The sequence below is a fragment of the Bombina bombina genome, chromosome 4, assembly GCF_027579735.1.
Source record: "Bombina bombina isolate aBomBom1 chromosome 4, aBomBom1.pri, whole genome shotgun sequence".
In the NCBI taxonomy this organism is placed as follows: Eukaryota; Metazoa; Chordata; class Amphibia; order Anura; family Bombinatoridae; genus Bombina; species Bombina bombina.
Window position 1 is genome coordinate 774,235,530 of NC_069502.1, and position 23,820 is coordinate 774,259,349.

Below are 23,820 nucleotides of genomic sequence, written 5' to 3' on the forward strand. Positions count from 1 at the left end.
TTGAGTTCCGTACGCTTGCCGCAGAGGTAGGTTGGAACAATGAAGCCATTGTTGCCACCTTCTTTCATGGGCTCTCTGATGTGATTAAAGACGAAGTTGCTGCCAGAGATTTACCAGAGGATCTCGAGGCATTGGTGTCTTTTTTGATCCTAATTGACATCAGACTCAGAGAGAGGCTCTCTTTCAAGGAGCGCTTGCAGCAACCTCCTGTTCCGTTGTCTCCTACGTGTTCGTTCCCACCCATGCCTCCTGGTTCTGAGTCACCAGGTACTGCTGAGCCGATGCAGTTGGGATTCACGCGTCTCTCCATAGCAGAGAGGGCCTTTAGGAGGAGGGAGGGATTCTGCCTCTATTGTGGGTTACAGGGCCACCTTTTGAAGTCTTGTCCTACACGGCCGGGAAATGCTCGCACCTAAGGTCCTGTCGGGGGCAGACCTTGGGTGGTTTATCCTCGTCCCCGGAACTGCTTAAGGAGAAACCTTTGGTCACAGTTGTCCTTTCCTTGGTGGACTCCTCCATAGTCACTCAGGCTCTTGTTGACTCCGGTGCTGTGGGCTATTTCATTGACATTGCTTTTGTATCTAAGCACTCCATTCCTGTTTTGCCTCGGTCCGTTCCGCTTGCTATTGAGGCCATTGATGGCAGGCTCCTTCAGCCCACACTCGTTACTCACAAAACTGCTCCGTTGACCATGGCTGTTGGGGCTCTCCATTTTGAAACCCTCTAGTTCCAGGTGATAAACTCTCTGCATTTTCCGGTTGTTCTGGGTTATCCCTGGCTCCAAAAGCACAATCCCAGTCTCGACTGGCGCAGGTCCGAAATTTTGTCGTGGTCCCCGCAATGTATTTCCACTTGTCTTCGGAAACCAGTTAAAGTCTTGTGCACTTCTTCGGTATCTCAATTGCCAGAGGAGTACCGAGAGTTCCTAGACGGGTTTAACAAGGTGCGTGCCGGTACGTTGCCTTCTCACCGGTCTTACGATTGTGCCATAGACCTGCAACCCGGAGCCAGTCCTCCTCGGGGCCGGGTGTATCATCTGTCTGTTGCAGAGAATTGTGCTATGGATGAGTATGTTGACGATGCTCTGTCACGGGGGATCATCTGCAAATCCTGCTCTCCTGCAGGGGATGGCTTCTTCTTTGTGAAGAAAAAGGGTGGAGAGTTAAGACCATGCATCGATTATAGGGGTCTTAATCATCTTACCATTAAGAATGCTTACCCTATTCCGCTCATTACGGAATTCTTTGACCGCCTCAAGGGAGCTACGGTCTTTACTAAACTTGATTTGAGAGGAGCGTACAATCTCGTTAGGATTAAGGAGGGCCACGAATGGAAAACAGCATTTAACACCAGAAGCGGGCATTATGAGTATCTTGTAATGCCCTTTGCCCTATGTAATGCTCCTGCTGTTTTTCAGGAATTTATTAATGATGTCCTACGAGATATATTGCAACAGTGTGTTGTGGTGTACTTAGACGACATCCTCATACACACCCACACCCACACTTGAGGCTCATCGTTCTGATGTTACACAGGTTCTTCAGAGACTACGTGAGTTCCATCAGACTCAAGTAACCTTCCTAGGTTATGTTATCTCTGTTGCAGGGTTCTCCATGGATCCTGACAAGTTATCTGTAGTTCTTCAGTGGCCTCGCCCAGTTGGTCTTCAGTGTATTCAACGTTTTTTGGGGTTCGCCAATTACTATAGAAAGTTTATTAAAAACTTTTCTTCCTTGGTCAAACCTATCACAGACATGACCCGTAAAGAGAATGATCCACTCCATTGGTCACCTACTGCCATTAAGGCCTTTGATAGACTGCCTTTGCTGCCGCTCCAGTTCTGGCTCATCCTAACCCTGTCCTGCCTTTCGTTCTTGAGGTCGATGCGTCTGAGACTGGAGTAGGTGCCCTCTTGTCTCAACGTCCTACGCCTGACAGTTCCTTGCATCCGTGTGGTTTCTTCTCTAAGAAATTGTCTCCCGCGGAGTGCAATTATGAAATTGGCGACAGGGAATTACTGGCCATAATTTTGGCACTCAAGGAATGGAGACATCTTCTCGAGGGTACTAGCGTGCCAGTGCTCATTCTTACTGACAACAAGAATTTAAATTATCTATCTGAAGCAAAACGTTTGTCACCCCGTTAGGCCAGATGGGCGCTATTTTTGTCTCGGTTTAATTATGTAGTCTCCTACCTGCCTGGTGTAAGAAAAAATTGTTGAGAGAGGGCTGATGCCCTCTCTCAACAATTTTCACCTCTGTCCAAGGAGGAGTCTGTACCTACTCCTGTTATATCTCCTGACCATATTCTGGCTACCATACATACTAATTTGACTTCTACCTTGGGGGAGGAGATCCAGGTTGCACAAACCAATGCACCTCCTGAGAAACCTAGTGGTAAGTGTTTTTTTCCTGAGAATCTTCGAACTAAACTTTTGCACACTTACCACTATCCTAAAGCCGCAGGTCACCCAGTCAAGAACCAAATGATTTGGTCTGTCACTCGACAATTCTGGTGGCCAGGTCTTCGTTCTGATGTTGCTGCGTATGTTGCCTCCTGCTCAATTTGTGCACAGAATAAGACTCCTCTACGTCTTCCTGTGGTCTTTTTCAACCTATTGCTAATGGTGAGCGTCCTTGGACACATCTTTCCATGGACTTCATTGTCAAGCTCCCTGTTTCCAATGGCAATACTGTTATCCTTATGGTGGTTGACCGTTTTTCTAAAATGTCACATTGCATTCCCTTGATGAAGCTGCCTACCGCTCAGGAGCTTGCTTCAATTTTTGCCCGGGAGGTCTTCCGTTTACATGGGTTACCCAAGGAGATAGTGTCGGTCCGGGGTAGCCAGTTTGTCTCCAGATTTTGGCGTTCCTTTTGTGCTCAAATGGGGATCCAGCTTTCCTTCTTTTCAGCATATCACCCTCAATCCAATGGGGCTGCAGAACGGTCTAATCAAGCTCTGGAACAGTTCCTCCGTTGCTATGTCTCAGATCACCACAATAATTGGTCTGAACTGTTACCTTGGGCAGAGTTTGCTTGTAATAGTGCTATTAATGCTTCCTCCAAGTTATCCCCATTCATGGCGAATTATGGGTTTCAACCATCCTTGTTGCCCGAGTCATTCATGTCTCAGGGTATTCCGGCTTTGGAGGAGCATCTCCGGCAACTCTGTTCCACGTGGGTGCAGATTCATGATTGCCTTCATCGTTCTAAGCAGCACCAAAAGTTCCACGCTGATCGTAGGCATCTGCCTGCACCTTCCTACCAGGTTGGTGAGAGAGTTTGGCTGTCCTCCCGCATCTTGAACCTTAGTGTGCCTTCCAATAAATTAGCTCCCCGTTATGTTGGTCCTTTTCGAATACTCCGACGGGTTAATCCTGTAGCCTACACTCTTGACCTTCCTCCTGCTATGCGCATCTCCAATGTTTTTCATGTCTCCCTCTTGAAACCATTTGTTTGTAATCGGTTTACCACTGTGTTGCCTCGTCCCCGTCCTATCTTTGTTGACAACCATGAGGAGTATGAGGTCAGCAGCATTATTGACTCTCGTATGTCCAGGGGCCATGTAGTATTTGGTTCACTGGAGGGGCTACGGTCTGGAGGAGCGTTCTTGGGTTCCCTCCTCTGATGTTCATGCTTCCGTCCTCCTCCGTGCCTTCCATGCCCGTTTCCCCAATAAGCTGTTTGTCCTCCCGCGGGGGAGGGGTCGTTGAGGGGAGGTTACTGTCAGGGTTTTTTTCCCTGTTGTGTTTGCCATGTCCTGCTGGCAGCCATTTTACTCACCTCTCTTCCTGACTATGGTGCATTGTGGGGGATGCTGCTCATTTCCTACACTTCCTTTTATGGCCAGACTGGTGTGCATCATCCATGTGAGACAGGATGCAGTCTCAGAATTGTGATGTCATCACTTATTATTTTACAGGGCCTCTGTTCAGTATGCTTTGCCTTTGCATTGTCTCAGATATGTTTGTGAGAGTTCCTGTGTATTACCTGGCTGCCTGACGTCCTTCCTGGTTCCTGATCCCTGGCTTGTTCCTGACTCTGTCTTCCTTGTTCCTGATTCCGGCTCGTCTGACTATTCGCTTTGGCTCCTGACTTGGCTCGTCTGACTACCAGCTCTGGTTTTGACTCCTGGCTTGTTATTTGACTTGTGGACTTTTTATTATTTTTTGCTATTAATAAAGGTGTGATTATTTTTGCACTTCTCGTCTCAGTCTGATTCCTGGCACCCTGAAACCGGGGTTTTTGGACACCCCTACCCCCATAACTTCAGCAGGTTGTATCTCCGGTCCCCAACAAATCACGTTGCTTTTTGGACTGTAGTATCTGGGGACCAAGAGCTTTCAAATGACACCCTGGAAGTGCCGCCGAAATTGACATGTCTAGCCAGTTGATGATTACTAAAAAGGGCATTTTGGACATCTTTAACACTTTTTCATATTTGCTTGCATGTATGTTAAACACTCTGAAATGGTCACTGGAGACATTCTAGAGGTTTATTAATATACATGATATTGATTCATTAAAGCTCCATTCATCCCTATTGGAGAGGCTGCATAAGGACATACAATTATTATTTTTTCCTTGCAAAGTAAACAAAAGGTTTATGTATATAGAGAATTCGAAAAGAGGTACTTAAAGGGACACTGAACCCAAATTTGTTCTTTCGTGATTCAGATAGATCATGCAATTTTAAGCAACTTTCTAATTTACTCCTATTATCAAATGTTCTTCATTCTCTTGGTATCTTTATTTGAAATGCAAAAATGTAAGTTTAGATGCCGGGCCATTTTTGGTGAACAACCTGGGTTGTTCTTGCTGATTGGTGGATAAATTCATCCACCAATAAAAAAGTGCTGTCCAGAGTTTGAACCAAAAAATAAAGATAGCAAGAGAACAAAGAAAAATTGATAATAGGAGTAAATTAAAAAGTTGCTTAAAATTGTATGCTCTATCTGAATCACAAAAGAAAAAAAATTGGGTTCAGTGTCCCTTTAAGTCCTTTTCATTAGCTTTTCAGTTAAAAAAACTTGTTCACAGTGGCAGGGTTTTAACAAACAAAATGATAGAGCATTGTGATCACTCGAGAAACTCTGCTCCCAATTCGGTCAGAAAGCAAAAAGTGTTTTCGGGATCAAATGGCCGATAGATTATAATCAAGGTTGATTATGTACCTGTGCGTGAAGAGCTCTTGTGTCTTATATTAAAACATGCTCAATGCTATAGCACTAAGTTGCACCTTGAGCACATGCTTTTTGCAATAAAATGTGTAATAATCAATAATGAAGTAAATAAAATAGATTATAAAAAAAAAGTGTTCATCTTTGGCTACTTGAAAAATAGTGTAAATTGAAGGAGTAGAGATAAAGTATTTGAAAGGTGTGTATAAGCATATTACTAATATAAATCTGTCCTTGACACAACACTAGTTTAACTTTTATGATTCAGATAGAATACAATTTTAAACAAAATTCCAATTTATTCCTATTATTTAATTTGCTTCATTGTTCAGATATTCTCATTAAAGAAATAGCAATGAACATAGGTGAGCCAATCACACGAGGTATCTATGTGCAACCATCGAACCGGCAGCTACTGAGCCTATTTAGAGAATTAAGTAAATTATATAATAGAAGTAAATTGGAAAGTTGTTTAAAATTGCACGCTCTTGATGGAGGAGTGGTTTCCGGAGGAGGAGCTAACTGCACACACCTGTGTGTGATTACCTTCCAGTCCTGCAGCTGCTGGTGGAGTTTCTCGTGCCAAACCCAGGGACCTGGGTAGCTTCTTGGATAGCCTGTATCAACGCTCCTGGAACCAGACAGTGGACAGACATCCCACTGTGCTGACATTATTAGTCAGCTTGCAAAAAGCCTATACCTTGGGCTTCCTCTTTTTATATATATTAGAACTTGTGATATAACTTCAAAGAGGAACAGAGTGCCTCCCTCCCCCACCGGTGCTGCGTGGGAGGTTGAGGCTATCTTTATACACTCTCTCTGCTATACTGATAAACTGCCTTGAACCTGGCCCTAATTACCTGCAGGATAACAGCAGATTCTCTCCATACCCTTTCCTCCCCCACCGGTGCTGCGTGGGAGGATAAGGCTATTTACATATATCAACACTGCTGCACTAACAAAGGACCTGATGTTTTTTTCCTGACTCCTGCCCTGAGTACCCACAGCAGCGCGGCGGACCCCCCACATACCTTCCTCTCCCCCACCGAAGTTGCGAGGGAGACAGAAATCATCCGTGAGACTGAGCTGAAGTGTGGTGGCGGAGCCGCATCTTCAAGCAGGGAGCGATAAGTACTCGAAGCGGCTCTGCTCGGTGCCGGACTGAAAGCTTGCTGGAGAATCCCCCCTCCCCCACCGGTGCTGCGTGGGAGGTCGGGGCTGTGTGTAGCTAGCCTGGCAGTTGCCGCTGAGATCTCCCTGTGCAGCGCCTCTGCATATCTCTGCTCTGGTTCCTCGAGACGCTGTGGGTAAGCGCTAAATTAGGAGGTGCTCAATCTGGGAGCATGTTTTTCTCTCTTCACCTTTTTTTTGGGGATACCAACCAGAGCTGCATGTCCTGGGGAACACTGTATGGATCCTGGTAAAAATGCTATGGAAGATGGCTGTATAATTAACCCCTCTAATAGGTATCAGCAATTTTGGCATTTTCTCATATTGAAGGCTCTTTCTGCCCACCTACCTGGCTATTAGTTGAACGCTGATGCATAGAATGACCCAGGTAAGGTGACGAGCTGCATACATACAAGAACTGGCTGAACTTTATTAACTATATAAAGGAACTTTTTTTTTTTTTTTTTTTTTTTTTTTTTTTTCATTGGCTCCTTATATGATTCTTTTTTCTGCATATGATTTGTTTGGCACATTTAATTTTATTTAACTATATTACTTGTCGCTACAATTTTTGTCATATCAATGTATTGAGCAAATGTAGGCAAAAATGTTAATGCTTAAGAATGTGTAAAATGTGCATAGTATGTAAAAAGACATTGTACTTTCTCCTCTAAAAAGTGAAACATTCTCAGGGGAGAGAGAAGGGAGAGGAGAAGGGGAGGAAAAAAAAAATCAAAGGTTATTGAGTGTGAATAAGGAATTAATAATTCAATACCAGAGAAATTTACTATAACCTTTTTCAGGATATATTACCCATTATTACTGCTTGGAGGGAAGGGCTATATAGAGATAAAAGATCCTCAGTTATATTATCTAATAACTCTTTCCTAAGAATAAATCTCCTACGTTCCCTGAAAATAAAATACTATCCCTTACTATTGGACAGGGAGAAAGTTTATATAGAAATATAAAGATCATTAGTTAAAACTACCTTATAAATTTTCTTTAAAGAAGAGATATTTTAACTTCTCTGAAAATAAAATACAAATGAAACTGACTGAACCAGGATATAACTAGGTCACTGTGAATATGTTTGCTTACCTATAAAATATACTGTATATAATTGCTGGAATAATATTTTCTTGGATATAAATCTAATTAAGAAATTGCTGTTGCTGCTTTCAGAGATACCATTTCCTTTATTGTGTCTTTTGAAGATTAGCAACAGTAAGACAATTAACAAATTGGCATAAAATTGCCTAACATTAATAACGTCCCTGATCTCTGCATCCCTGGCTGGATCTAAATAACACGATTTAATTCACAGTTTATTATTTTTCCTTTCTTTCCTTTTTTTTTTTTTTTTTTTTTTTTTTCTCTCTCCCCTTTTCTTTTCCCTCACTTGGTCACAATAGTGCACATCCCTATCCTCACTTGTCTATTTGAGAACGCTTCACCTTCTCAAACTTAACTCTAAAATTAAGTTCACTCCCTGTATTGATCTTCACTTAGATAAATTGCCTCACTTCAATTTTTTTTAATTCTCTTTTCTTTTCTGGCACATGGATAAATTCCTTCACACCTCACCCCGGAATATTTCTCCAGCCATGGCAGCAAGACAGAGAGACAGAAAATTGAAGGGTAATCAGGAGCCTCCCACAGAAGCGCAACCAACTATGTTAAATGTACCAGTTGTACAAGAAGTAACCAATATTCACAGCTTAGTCGCTAGTATATCTGATGCGCTCTCTCCTAAATTTGAGGCTCTTAGAGCTGAAATCAAACAAGATTTTCTTTCTCTGACACAAGAGGTTCGTCAATTCTCCAATAGGCTGCAGGAAGCCGAACAAAGAGTTTCGGACCTGGAAGATCTAACAATAACGCATAGTTCTAATCTAGAAGGTATAAATAATAACGTACAGAAAATTCAAAACAGATTAGAAGATCTAGAAAATCGTTCTAGAAGAAATAATATAAGAATTATAGGCCTTCCGGAAGAACAACAATATGACAATCTTGTTAATTTTATATCAGAAACCTTGCCTACAATTTTAAAGATGCCATCTACCCTATATCCCATCCCAGTGGAGAGAGCGCACAGACTTGGTCTACCTCGCTCAGGCAATAAAGATAGAACTAGGCCTAGGCCTGTTATCGCTAGAATATTAAATTTTCAAGACAAACTTACCTTATTCCAGCATTATCGCAAACAACAGCCTGTTAAGGCTGGAGACGCTACAATCCTTATGTTTCAAGATTTCTCCGCTGACACTGCAGCAAGGAGAAGGGAGCTTGCTCCTATTTGTTCCAAATTGATACAAAAAGGGTACCAGGCAACCATAATGTACCCCTACAAATTAAAGGTTAAAGTTGGGGAAGTCACACACTTCTTTGAAGAAGCTCAACTGGCTGAGAGCTTCTATAACACACTGGGTTCCTAAGCTTAATAACAGCAATATTGAATATCTGATTATTAGACTGAGTGTAAGCTATAGGTTTTTGCTTATGGGAAAGACCGTGTCTCTTCTAGACGTGAGTCCTAGGACCCAACCCCCACCTGTGCGGAGAAAATTTAGGTGTCTAATTTTAAATTATTATTATTATTTTATTTTATTTTATTATTATTATTATTTTTTTTTTATTTTTTTTTTATTTATTTATTTATTTTATTTATTTATTTATTTTTTCTCTTTCTCTCTTCTCTTTCTTCCTTCTTAATGTATAAATGAATATGCTGAATAAAAATTGTAAAATAGTATCTTGGAATGTAGGTGGTATATCTACCCCTATAAAGAGAAAAGCAATCCTTAATCACCTGCGAAAGATCCAGACTGACATAGGTTTTATTCAAGAAACCCATTTATCAGCTGAAGAATCTTTAAAACTTAAATCAACATGGGTAAAAGAAATCTATTTTGCACCTAGTGTTAAGAGGAAAAGGGGGGTAGCAATTCTAATAGGAAAGAAAATTGATACCGAAGTCACACATTTTGAGGCTGACATCGGGGGGAGATATGTACTACTGAAAATAAAGATTGCCCAGAAGATGTATACATTATGTAATACATACGGCCCTAATGTATTTGATCCAAAATTTTGGAACACTTTGCAGACCAAATTATTATCCTTCACGGAAGGCTCTTTAATTATGGGAGGAGATTACAATATGGCACCACAATGCCCGATCGATAGGCTAAGACATAATGTCAAACAGTTAAAACAAAAAAAAGATAATCTAGAGGGTAAGATGTTTAAAAAAATAATGCAGAACTTAGCACTGCGGGATATCTGGAGACAGCAAAATCCTTCTACTCAAAATTTTACCTGTCTTTCCAAGGCGCATAAGACGCTTTCCAGAATCGACATTTTTCTAATTGATGAACGTATGGTGATGAGAGGGGTAAAAACAGATATAGGACCAATATTTCTTTCAGATCATGCACCGATTGTACTTGAGTTTCAGCTTTCACATTTGTATTCTGCTGCAACACGTTTCTTTTTTCCCTACTATCTGACGACTGAGGTAAAATTCAAGAACTGGCTTATAAATAGATATAAGGAATTTGTACATTTTAATAAAGACTATTTAAACCGCCCTGAAGTATTTTGGGACACTGCAAAAGCAGTAATGAGAGGCGAAATAATTTCATATAGCTCAGCCCTGCATAAGAAAATTCGATCTAGAGAAAGAGAATCATGCCAATGTTTAACTAACACTTATAATCATTATCTGCTTGACAAAACCCCCTTAAATTGGGCAAAATACGTTAAAGCAAAAAATGAAAGGGATACTTTTGTTTTACTGCAAGAAACTCAAAAGGAATTAAAAATGCAGGCTAAGCTATATAAATATGGTAATAAATCAGGTAAGATGCTGGCCAAATTAATAAAAAATGAGAAAAAACAACCAATCATAGACAAATTGTATAATAAAGGTCTTCAGCTTTCTAAAGCCGAAGACATACTAGCTGCATTTAATGAATATTACCAGGAATTATATTCATTTAAAACAAGTGATACGCATACATCTGATGACTTTTGGAGAGATATCACGTATCCTACTGTCACATCAGAAATGGCTGATAGCCTCAATGTCCCTATTTCCATAGAAGAAATAGAGAAAGTAATATCCAAGCTTGCCTCAAATAAAGCAGCAGGTCCAGATGGCTTGCCTAGTGAATTCTATAAGATCCTGATTGGTGAAGCCACCCCACATCTTTGCACGCTCTTTAACAGCTTCTTTATTAGTGGTAAAATGATCCCCTCTTCATTTACCAATTCTTACACAACTTTGATATTAAAAGGCGGAAAAAACCCTGAATACAAGGAATCCTACAGACCAATTGCACTGTTAAATTCAGATTACAAAATTCTTACTGCAATTCTAGCATCTAGACTTCAAAGACCCCTCTCAGAAATTATACATACTGATCAAGCAGGTTTTCTAAATAACCGCAACTCAGCCTCAAAAATTAGGGAAGCCCTATTGGTGACAGAATATTTTGAGGTACTATCTAATTTAACTAGCGGGGGGGGAGGACATACCTGACCTTGCTATTATTTCCTTAGATGCTGAAAAAGCCTTTGATTCAATATTTTACGAACATATCAAAACATCGTTAAGACAATTTGGCATCAGAGGTAATTTTCTTGAATTTATCGAAAATCTATATAAACACCCATCTACAAGATTGATAGTGAATAACAACATTTCCCCCTCTATCTTGTTAGGTAGAGGAACAAGGCAGGGCTGTCCTCTTTCCCCGCTCTTATTTAATATTTCCATTGAACCTCTGGCAATTAAAATACGCCATCATTTGGATGGTATAAAAATTCGTAACTGCGAAATAAAAATCGGTCTGTATGCTGATGATCTGCTGCTTTATTTGGCTAACACCAAACTGAACTTACCAAAACTTTTTCAGATCTTGGAACAATTTGGTACATTCTCTGGATACAAAGTAAATATGACAAAATCAGAGATAGTGTGGCTCAGGAAAAATAAAACTTCAATATTAGAAACTCCTTTTCGCCAAGTAAAAGATTCTTTTAAATATCTAGGGATTCATATTCCGACAAGGTCCGTAGATCTCTATACATTGAATATACCCCCAGTAGTAAAAATGATCAAAGAAAAGCTTTTGTTATGGCAAAATCTCCCAATATCACTTTCTGGAAGGATTGCCCTTTTTAAAATGGCTCTTCTTCCAAAACTTTTATATATACTTCAAAATACACCAATAATTCTATTAGGTAAGGATATACGTTCAATCAATACTTCACTTATACAGTTCTTATGGCAGAATAAGAGGTCAAAGATATCTCTTATGAAACTTTCAATACCAAGAAAGGATGGTGGTCTTGCCTTACCAGACATAAGGCTATATAACCTCTCCTTTCTGGCTCGTGTCGTAACAGACTGGATCTCATCTAATAACTATGTCTTGAATAATTATCTCGAGACCAGTGTCTGCTACCCATATTCTCTATCTGCATTAATACACTTAGTACCTAAAGAAATCCCCTCAGAAATTAAACGATTTAAAACAATTCTTAACCCACTTAAAGCTTGGCACAAGATAGTAACCTTTCTTTCAATTAATAATAGTGCTACCTTTCTTTTGCCTATAATAGGTAACCCTATTTTTCAATCAGGATTGCATTCCGAAGTCTTTAGGAAATGGCATAATCGGGGGTTAACCAAGGTATACCAAATAATTGATAAAGAGAGAAAATATATCAAAACATTCCAGGAATTAAAAAGAGATTTTGATTTGCCCAATAAAGACTTCTTTGCGTATTTGCAATTAAGGCATTTTGCACAGGACCTAGTTAAGAAAGCTGGTTGGGAATGGGGACTAGGTAAACTCGATGATTGGCTTGCTCTAACAAGAAATGGTCATATGTCAATTGCACCATGTTATCACCTTCTGGGTACAAATAAAGGAGAACCGGTACTGGCAAAGATTGCCCTCTACTGGAATACAGCAATCCCTCAGAGTAATATTGAGTCTAAAACTATTCAATTGTCAATTAAAAAAATTGCACAAGTAACGCTCTCTGCAACTTGGAGGGAGGCACATGTTAAGCTCCTTCATGGGGCATATTTTACCCCCGAGAGAGGTTTCAAATGTGTGAATGTAGGGTTTAATAAATGTCCTAAATGTTAGTATCAGGCAGCTGATTTAATACATATGTTTTGGTATTGTCCAAAGATTAAAAATCTCTGGGCTAGGCTCGAATACTGGCTAAAAAAGGTGCTTAAGATAGGCTATGTCTCTTTGACAATATATCAGATAATACTCTGCCTTAAGGAAGAGCCTGGTAAGCAAACTGATGAAAAAATAATAATCTCCGCTATTCTTGCTACCAGGTATTTAATCTGTAAGAAGTGGAAAAGTCATGCAATGCCAAGCATTACTGAAATTAAAAACTGCATGAAAAAACAATGCATTTTAGACCAGAGAAACGCGGATATAAATAATGAACAAGACATTAAAAGGTTCTTTGATAAATGGGCTGCCTTCTTAAAAATCTTTCCGGCTGCAGAAATAGATTATATAATCTTCCCCTTTAGAAATACAGAAATTGTTCTATTAGGGAACTGGTAAAGCTTCAGGAGGAAGAAAGTGATGGTAATTTTTTTTTTGTTTGTTTTTGTTTGTTTTTTGTTTTTTTTTTTTTTTTTTGTTTTTTTGTTTTTTTTTGTTATGTTTTCTCTTCGCATGGGGGGGGGGGGGAACAAGGGGGGGGGGGGGGTTATACTGAAAATCAAAAACTCCAAGCATTGTAGGAAAATAAAATGTTTGTGTTCATTAATGTGATGATTAGCCTAAATTTAACTACATGTATAAATGAACATAGTACTATGTTGTCAAATTTATTGTATCTTTTGATTATGCCATGTTTTCAAAATGGTTGATATTGTTTTTGGACAGTGACTTGGATTATAAATAAAACAATTAAAAAAAAAAAAAAAAAAAAAAAAAAAAAATTGGGGACTTCCGGTGGGCGGGCTTACAGGCAGCAGCTCTGGTGTGGAGCTCCGTAAAGGCTACCTGCTATAACAGCTATTTTTTACAACTTTAAAGCCCGAATCTGTTTGCCCTTGATGGAAATCGTGTCTGGGCACTAGAGGGATTGGAGAGTACCATCTTCCCCCACCGAGGTCCCAGATCCCATTACCTGACGGTGGAGGTGAAACTACGCGGAGACTACAGCGGCCATCTTGGCGCGAAAAGGCAGGGGAGAGAGAAAGGCAGCGGTCGGCTGTTTAAACTACCTGGTGGAAATTGGCTCTGACCGGACTTGAGCCAGAGTGCACGCATCCCCACCGCCCTCGAGTTCCCTGGAACCGCTGCCTCGGTACAAGCTGGAAGGCCGGGTAAGCGGAGCCACGTGGCGCAATAATAGCGCGACCTGACAGAAAAGGTGGGGAGGCAAAGAGGCAAACAGGTTACAGCGGCTGGAGAGGCATCGGACCGATCGGGTCCTTACCGCAGACAGCATCCCAGCAACTGAGGCCGGACGAGTACACAGCGGAGGGCCTGACTAGGCTGGCGGACCTCAAGGCGGGTACTGCCCACGGAGGAGAGGCTGCTGAGAACAGCTACTGGCGGCAATCTAGGATCCTGCAACGGCTATACAGGTACTCTTGTAACTCACAGCGGTCTCAACTGCTTAGAGACATAGCTGGCACAGAAAGCCTTTAAAGTATAAAAGCCCCCTTGTGACTTTGAGGGATAAGCACGGACACATTGCAATTAAATGACACTTTGCTGTTTAAGGCCACTGAGACTCATAACTACGCAATAAACAGCCCTCATAGATTGCTCTGTTAAAAGTTTATTAGCTCTGCTGGGACCGGAGACCTTTACCTGGCCTTGTCTATACAGGGTTTGAGTTAGAAGCGAACACCAAGGGATTTTCCTTACAAATCACTTTTTTCTCACTCACCCCATATGGACTACACTGCAAGATCTGTCTGATTGAAGTTTGCTGTGACGCAGTTATCTTGGCTATAATACAGGCCTCCTTATGACTGCTATATACTGGATGGACTTCCTAATGCTCTCTTTTTGTTCTCTTTTTTTTTTTTTTTTTTTTTTTTTTTATGCAATTGCTCTCTACCCACACTACTGAGGTTATAGGTTAATGTATGCTGTTCTAACTTGCCACTGTTTTTGTTCTCTAACAGCACTGCAGAAGAAATGTATTGATATATGCCATCTTGAGTAACTTATCTGCCTGCAGGATTATTGTAATTAGTTACAGACAGGTCTGAGGGAACATAATCGAAGTGACTCTTACAGGCATACTGATATACTAACACCCGGATTGATATTGTATTTTATTTTCTCCCTTTTTGTTGCTGCACCGGTACTTTAACTGCATTGCGACAGAAGGAGAGAAAGAGGAAAAGTGTGTTATATGCTGTCCTAACTAACCTACTTCCTTGCAGGATTACTTTACACAGTGGCAAGCAGGTGTGAATGAATAAGATAGAGGTTACCCTTGTGCGGTTTTTGACATACTGATACCCTAATTAATATCTGCACATAATACATTATTGACCCCTTAACTACCGTTTTTCCTTTTTTTTTTTTTTTTTTCTCTTCTGTTTTTTTTTTCTTTTTGAAACAAAGGAAATACATGTAACTTGTGCAAGGGCCATTCTAGAAGTGTAGGGTTGAGAAGTGTATGGAGAGGTTTTTAATACCGCATAACATGGCGAGTCGCAATAAAAACGCTGATCGCAGAACCAAGCAAGGATCTGATATTGGTGTACAGGCTTCCTCTATAGACACTATACATGACACTCATGCCTTAGACCCTCACCCCATAGTCAAACAAATATCTACCCTATTCCTACCTAAAATAGAAAACCTTCAGAAGGGGGTTGATACTCTGGCGGAGGAGATGAAACAATTTTCGACCAGAGTGTCAGAGGTAGAAACGAGGGTATCCGATTTGGAAGACACCCAGCAGATTAACTGCAATAAATTAATAGCTCTGGAAAAATACACCAAGACACTTCAACAAAAGATAGATGATCTAGAAAACAGATCACGGCGGAATAATGTTCGCCTAATAGGCCTGCCTGAAACTGTGAAAGCCAATGATATTCTAAAATTTGTAGAAACTACCCTCCCCCCTCTGTTAGAGATCCAAAAGGATGCATTACTGCATAGTGTAGAGAGGGCGCATAGAGTAGGCCCAGAAAAACCAGCCATGGACCGTGATTCACAACCACGACCCGTGATGATTAAATTCCTACATTTCCAGACTAAAATGGCAGTGCTCAGAGCTTATAGAAAGATGGATGAGGTACTATATGACAATGCTAGGATTTTATTATTCCAAGACTACTCTGCTGACCTAACGAAGAAACGCAGGGAGTTTTCAGCATTATGTTCTAGACTACACAGAGAAGGGAAACAAGCCTATTTACTTTATCCTGCTAGACTTAAAATTGCTACCTCTAGAGGCCCTAAATTCTTTGACTCCCCACAGGCTGCACAGGAATTTTTGGAGGCAGAAGATGGCTCCCGGAGTCCATCCTATGCTAGAGGAGGAGAGGGTTAAAATTAGATTCTGTACTGGTACAAACAACAAGACCTAAGGTTTATTGATAATAATGGCTTGTATAGTCAATGAGGAGCTGAATCCTCATCCTAGAAAGACTGTATCCCATACTCATGTTGAGATTTTGGGATTGTTAATGTTATGTTGGTTATGGTTGGTTCTTTTAGTAAAGAGGATTAAATTCCAAAGTCACACCCTGATTACATATACTGAATGGTTTTTGAATCACGAGGAAAAGAAGGGAGAATGGAGGCACATTGATATGGGTTGGGGGTACACTCAAAGTTATGTTAGCAAATTACTAAGATGTGTCCTCCTCCGGTCTCGGCTGGACCCTGTAGTCTGTGTATGCAATAGAAATAAATACATCACGGGGTATATACCATTGCGCAACATAGGATTTTGGAACAGAATTCTCTGGGGAGGGTATAGTAGGGTGGGGGAATTTGTTGGGGTATGTTTAAGGTCAAATAAGCTTATAACAAACTACTTATCAATATTACCTTTTGCAGGCTCTCTTGCAGTAGACAGGATTCTTGCAATTACCGAAAAAGATGGTCTGGCACGCAAACGGGTAGGAGTAACCCCTTTTTTTTTTTTTTTTTTTTTTTTCCCTTCTCTTTCTCTCTCTCTTCCTCCTTCTTTCTTTGCTCCTCTATTCACCCCCCTCTCCCCTCTCCCCTCGCTCATATCCTTGGGGTGTCGATAGACACACATAGGATCATGATCATTAGTGATATTTAGTATTTACTCTTGGAACGTGGGGGGTATACACTCCCCGGTTAAAAGAAAGACTATACTGACACAACTTAGGAAAAAGGGGGCGGACATCGCATTCTTACAGGAGACACATCTTAATGACTTGGAACACACTAAACTTAAGACAGACTGGGTTGGGAGAGTAGAATTCGCTTCATACAGGACTGCCAGTAGGGGGGTGGCCATTCTCTTTGGGAAAAAACTAGAGGTTGACGATGTGACAGTAACGACGGACCCCGAAGGACGTTATATTATAGCCCAGGCTACAATTGCGGGTAAAAAATACACGATGTGTAACATTTATGCACCCAATAATAAAGATAAGGCATTTTGGGATAACTTGATTAGGCTGCTAACACCTTTCCTGGATACACCACTTATCATTGGGGGTGACTACAATTTGGCCCCGAATCCTCAGTGCGACAGGCTCAGGAACCCTGCCGGACAACTTCATGGGCCCCAACCTAGAGTTAGTAGTAAATTTGAAGTCAAAGTATTCCAATCTTTAATCTCGGCATTAGATGTCACTGACATATGGCGCAGACTGAACCCAGATGGTAGGGACTATACGTGTCTCTCTCGGGCCTCCCCTACAATGTCTCGTATAGATCTATTTATGATCTCGAATTCCCTAATCCCGCAAGTAATAGATGTGAAAATAGGAGACGTCATTGTTTCGGACCATGCCCCTGTCGGTCTCTTCTTAGACACTTTGCCCAAAACAAGTAATCGTAGAACACTTAGGTTTCCACAATACTTGCTGACCTCGCAAGAGTTTCAGCACTATCTAGAGGGAGCCTGGGATGATTTCCAAACCAACAACGTACAGCACCTGTCGAACCCAGAGCTTTTCTGGCAAACAGCTAAGGCAGTTCTTACGGGTGATATTTTGGCCTTTCTGTCACGCAGGAAAAAACTGCAGACGGAGAGGCTGGAGAATTTGAGGGGGAAGTTGGCAACCCAATATAGTTCATACAGAACCACACCTAATGTGGCAAATCATCAAAAATATGTAGGTACTAAAAAAGAATATGATGCACTATTGGCATACCAAGCCTCCCAAACTCTTCTGAGAACTAGGGGAAAGTACTACAGATATGGGGACAAGTCAGGTAGGCTCCTGGCCTCTCTCGTTAGCCTAAAGACTTCTACGCGGTTTATAGCAGCTATTAAAACCAAAGATAATTTAGTTAAAGATCCTAAGGAAATAGTAGAGGCTTTCGCTTCCTATTACACTAATCTTTATGCTAGCACTCAGCAGAACCCAGAGGAGAAGATGCGCGCTTTTTGGGACTCTATTACAGCACCACAAATATCGGAAGAGCAATTAGGCAAGCTTAATGCGCCTATTACCAGGGAGGAAGTAGACAAGACAATTATGGCCTTGAACCTGGGCAAAGCTGCAGGCCCAGATGGGCTGCCCATAGAATTTTACAGAATTTTAAAAACAAAGGTAACGCCAGTGCTCACTGATTTATTTACGAGTTATTTCTCAGAGGCGAGCAAACCGACTAGGAATTTTGCGGCTGCCCATATCACCCTTATCCCTAAAGCGGGTAAAGATGCGCTTCTTCCGGAATCTTACAGACCGATCTCGCTACTCAACTCCGACTACAAGATTCTAACAAAATTGCTAGCGGAGCGCCTTAAATATATCTTACCGGAGTTGATACATGAGGACCAAACAGGCTTCATGATGGCGAGATCCTCTGTGGTAAATGTACGTAGAATCCTGCAAGTTCTCCAGCATTTCTGGAGGATGAAACAGTCTCGAGAGAGATGTGAGGTTCCGGAGGCCTTCCTGCTGTCCCTGGACGCAGAGAAGGCCTTCGATAGAGTGGAATGGGGCCACCTGTTCCACACAATGGACAAATTCAATTTCTCTGGGCCCTTTGTCTCGTTTCTACAAAATCTTTACTCCTCCCCGGTTGCTAATATCTGTGCTAACAACCTGTATTCGTCAGACGTGATATTGCAGAGGGGCACGAGGCAGGGATGCCCGTTGTCCCCTCTGTTGTTCAACCTAGCATTAGAACCGTTGGCAATTAAATTACGCCAAATATTTCCGGGGATTGATGTAGCGGGATGCCCGCAGCACCTCGCATTGTATGCGGATGACATGCTGCTATTTGTACAGGACCCACAAACACATATTCCGTCCATTGTGCAGACATTGCTGGATTTCGGGACATTCTCGGGTTATAAAGCCAATATGCAAAAGTCGGAGATTCTTTGGTTGTACAAGAGAGAGGAATCAGCTCAGAAATACCCATTCGCAGTAGCGAATCAAGTGATCATATATTTAGGCATCCAGATTCATGTGAACCCTAGTAAACTGTATTCTATCAACCTGACCCCTTTATGTGCAAAGCTGTGTTGCCAAATGAGAAGCTGGAGATCACTCCCTCTATCATTAATGGGTCGAGTCAGTCTTCTTAAGATGGTGATCTTACCTCGTCTTTTATATCCCATGCTTATGCTGCCCCTGCTACTTACGAAGGCAGACGTGAAAGCACTAAATTCGGCAATGCGCTACTTTCTATGGCGAGGAGGGAGACCACGTATCTCGACTGACAAATTATCTATGACTTACCTCCATGGGGGGCTATCCCTCCCGGACTTCAAATTATATAACTGGGCAGCCATGATACGCTTGGTGCTGGATTGGCAACTGAGCACGGGTCACTTTTATCAAAGGAGTTTAGAGCAGGCAACTCTAGGAAGTATAGCATTGGCGTACCTTCCGCACATGTCCAAATCGCAGGTAACTAAGGTGCTAGATGGCAACCTTCTATACCAGGGACCTCTTAGGGCCTGGCACTTGGCGCACAGGTTTTTGGCTAAAACGAATCTGGGTTCTTCTTTTCTCCCATTTAGTGGTAATCCAGATTTTCCAGCGGGTATGGATACGAAACCATTTCGCACATGGGAGACGCTTGGATTGAGGAATGTGGGCTCGCTAGTAGACCCGCTGTTGAAGACAGTCAAATCCTTCACAAAGCTACAAACAGACTATAACCTACCGAGAAATCACTTTTATGCGTACCTGCAGGCACGGCATTATGTATCCAAACTAATTAGGGATGGACCGGGCTTCTGGGATGGTTCACCATTTCGTGTCTCGCAAAACCTATTTAAAATGGGGAGCTTCTCATTATCAGAGATTTATCAAACTTTAATACACAGACGCTTACAATTGATTCAGCCAGAGCTCTTAAAGGGTTGGCAGAAAGAAGGGCTACAGGAGCCTGCATGGGAGGAGGCCCAGAGGGGATTGGAGAGAACTAGAAAAGTCACTTTATCTGCGAATCTGAGGGAAACGCAAATCAGGTTCTTACATAGGGCATATATGACTCCCAAGTGTCTAGCTAAATGGATCCCGGACTGGCCTAATAGATGCTCTAAATGCTCGGCGGGGTCGCCTGGCCTGTTGCACTGCATTTGGGACTGCCCCATGGTTAGACAATTCTGGAACAAACTGCAATACTGGATAAAAAAAAAGGTAGGCATTTCTGTTGACTTGACACCTGCAAGTGTAATATTCTTGGACTGGGAACGACAAAATAGCCAATATGACTCAGAACTGACCCTACTGGTATTATTAGCGAGAAAATGCATACTTAAGCACTGGACAGCATCTAAAACACCCACAATACCTTACTTTCGCAACATGTTAAGATCGCAGTTATTTATTGAACAAATAGATGTCAGAGCAGATGTAGGGGGCAGGCTAAATTTATTTCTAAGAAAATGGCGGAGACTGATCCTGACATTTGAATTAGAGATACAAAGACAGGTTCTACTGCCGTTCCGCAACACTGTTGCATTTTTGGAAGAATCCCTGAGGGGGGACTGGAACCATCTCAATATCTGAACCCCCCCCCCCCCGGGGGGTTTTTTTTTTTTTTTTTTTTTTTTTTTTTTTTTTCTCTTCTTTCTCTCTTTTCATTCCTCCTCCCTGTTCCTCTCCTCCGGTTGCCAGACCATATCGGAGAATCTAGATTTAAAGTACCATGTTGACCAAAGTTGTAAGAATGGAAGTTAGTTAGACAAGTGTTATTCCCGCAAGATGTTCGTTAGCGGGTTAGTGTAGGTTAGTTTAAGTTAATCAAGAGAGAAGTTTTAATCTCTCAGAAAATGATAAAAAAAAAAAAAAAATGAGAGTGGACTTGGTGTGAGTAGAACTATGTCTTTGGAAATAAACCATTGTACAGTACTGCCCTATTGTATAAGAAAGAAATGTTTATATTGCAAATAGACAAAACGGTCTATCCTGATGTTGATGCAATGCTATCTTGTTTAACCTCTGTACTGGACCTTTGTGATGTAATGTGATTTTCAAATTTTTTTTTGTGTTTCTCTATGTACTCGCACGATGATTACTCTCTTAATAAAAAGAATTTAAAAAAAAAAAAAAAAAAAAAAAAAAAATTGCACGCTCTTTCTAAATCATGAAAGAAAAAATATTTGGGTTTCATGTCCCTTTCAGGTTTAAAAAACTAAGCTCCTGTCTGTAGTAAAAATACATTATAGAATCTCTATTTGAAGGCACCGGACTTGTATAATTTACTAAGTAGTTACTGATATTAACATATGTAGCAACAGAAAATAGCTCTTAAAATTGCATACCTTTATATAATACTTGATGAGAATTTTGCGAAGGTCAAATACATGTAACATAGTTGCTGCATTATTGTCAATGACACTGTAACCTTCTAAGATATACTGAGTTCGTGTAACTTCCCATGTCAGCCATCTCAGGTTAAATGCTGCATTGCATGATAACATATGTGGTAAATGACCAGGTTTGCAGCAACAACATCCTTCATTGTCTTCATCACCCTCAGTTATAGCTTCTACTTCCCTCTGTTGACAATATGTCCCTACAGGAAAGAAAAAAAACAAAAAACATTTGTACAAATTGTTTTACCCAATCTTATATGCATAGTAGAGAAGACATTTCAAGTTAAAGGGACAGTCTACTGGAATACGGTTATTGTTTAAAAAGGTGATCTCTTTATTAACCATTCCGCAGTTTTGCATAACCAACAGTTATATTAATACACTTTTATCTCTGATTACCTTTAAGCTAAGCCTCTGCAGACTGCCCCCTTATCTCAATGTTTTTTGACAGACATGCATTTTAGCCAATCAATGCTGACTCATACATAACACCATGGGAGTGAGCACAGTGTTATCTATATGACACACATGAATTAGCGCTGTCTAGCTGTAAAAAAACTGTCAAAATGCACGGATATAAGAGGCAGTTTTCATTGGTTTAGCCTACCAGTTTGAGCCTACCTAGGTTTAACTTTTAACAAAGAACACCAAGAGATCAAATCAAATTTGATGATAAAAGTAAATTGGAAACTTGTTTAAAATTGCATGCCCTATCTTAATAATTACAGTTTAATTTTGACTAGACTGTTCCTTTAAGGTATCATTTAAAATCTTGTCCAAACTGTCTTCCTTTCCATATGATTATATTGGCCATGTTATTCAATACAAATATAGCATAACATAACATTTAATAATAAAATAGAAAATGTATGCACCATTTTGCAATTTATGCAAAATATGACTATCAATAAATATCTAACAATAAAAAATATTACATACATAAAATTACACAAAATTTGGATTTCATAAACAGGTGACAACTTACTGTACTTTCACAAAGTATGCATGCTGCTATATGTATCAAACCTCACTTGCATTGAAAAAATCATCATCATAATAATAATAATTACACCCAAAATAATCCTACATGACATTTCAGAAAATATCATCTATCAAGGTGAGAACGCTACATTTTCATTGAGCAAGGTGGACTATTAAAAGTAATAGCATCACAAGTTTTGGTAACCATTTAAAGAACAGCAAATGTGACATTTTCCAACCACACTGAGGCCTAGTTTTCATTAGAGATATGTTACCACCAGTTTACACAGTTTAAAATAGCAATGGAAACTTAGGCCTAGATTTAGAGTTCGGCGGTAGCCGTCAAAACCAGCGTTAGAGGCTCCTAACGCTGGTTTTGGGCGCCCGCTGGTATTTGGAGTCAGTGATTAAAGGGTCTAACGCTCACTTTTCAGCCGCGACTTTTCCATACCGCAGATCCCCCTACGACATTTGCGTAGCCTATCTTTTCAATGGGATCTTTCTAACGCTGGTATTTAGAGTCGTTTCTGCAGTGAGCGTTAGAGCTCTAACGACAAGATTCCAGCCGCCTGAAAAAAGCAGGAGTTAAGAGCTTTCTGGCTAACGCCGGTTTATAAAGCTCTTAACTACTGTACCCTAAAGTACACTAACACCCATAAACTACCTATGTACCCCTAAACCGAGGTCCCCCCACATCGCCGCCACTCGATTAAAATTTTTAACCCCTAATCTGCCGACCGCCACCTACGTTATACTTATGTACCCCTAATCTGCTGCCCCTAACCCCGCCGACCCCTATATTATATTTATTAACCCCTAACTTGCCCCCCACAACGTCGCCGCAAGCTACTTAAAATAATTAACCCCTAATCTTCCGACCGCAAATCGCCGCCACCTACGTTATCCCTATGTACCCCTAATCTGCTGCCCCTAACATCGCCGACCCCTATGTTATATTTATTAACCCCTAATCTGCCCCCCACAACGTCGCCGACACCTACCTACACTTATTAACCCCTAATCTGCCGAGCGGACCTGAGCGCTACTATAATAAAGTTATTAACCCCTAATCCGCCTCACTAACCCTATCATAAATAGTATTAACCCCTAATCTGCCCTCCCTAACATCGCCGACACCTACCTTCAATTATTAACCCCTAATCTGCCGACCGGAGCTCACCGATATTCTAATAAATGTATTAACCCCTAAAGCTAAGTCTAACCCTAACACTAACACCCCCCTAAGTTAAATATAATTTTTATCTAACGAAATAAATTAACTCTTATTAAATAAATGATTCCTATTTAAAGCTAAATACTTACCTGTAAAATAAATCCTAATATAGCTACAATATAAATTACATTTATATTATAGCTATTTTAGGATTAATATTTATTTTACAGGCAACTTTGTAATTATTTTAACCAGGTACAATAGCTATTAAATAGTTAAGAACTAT

At 40.8% G+C, this 23,820-nt stretch overlaps 1 protein-coding gene across 1 annotated transcript in view; it reads right to left on the bottom strand.

The window, feature by feature from the left end:
• Positions 1-23,820, bottom strand: part of LOC128657846 (pecanex-like protein 2) — a 629,457-nt gene that overhangs the window by 138,630 nt on the left and 467,007 nt on the right. The window contains 1 exon segment of the mRNA XM_053712268.1: positions 21,326-21,579. Coding sequence (XP_053568243.1) covers positions 21,326-21,579 — 254 coding nt within the window.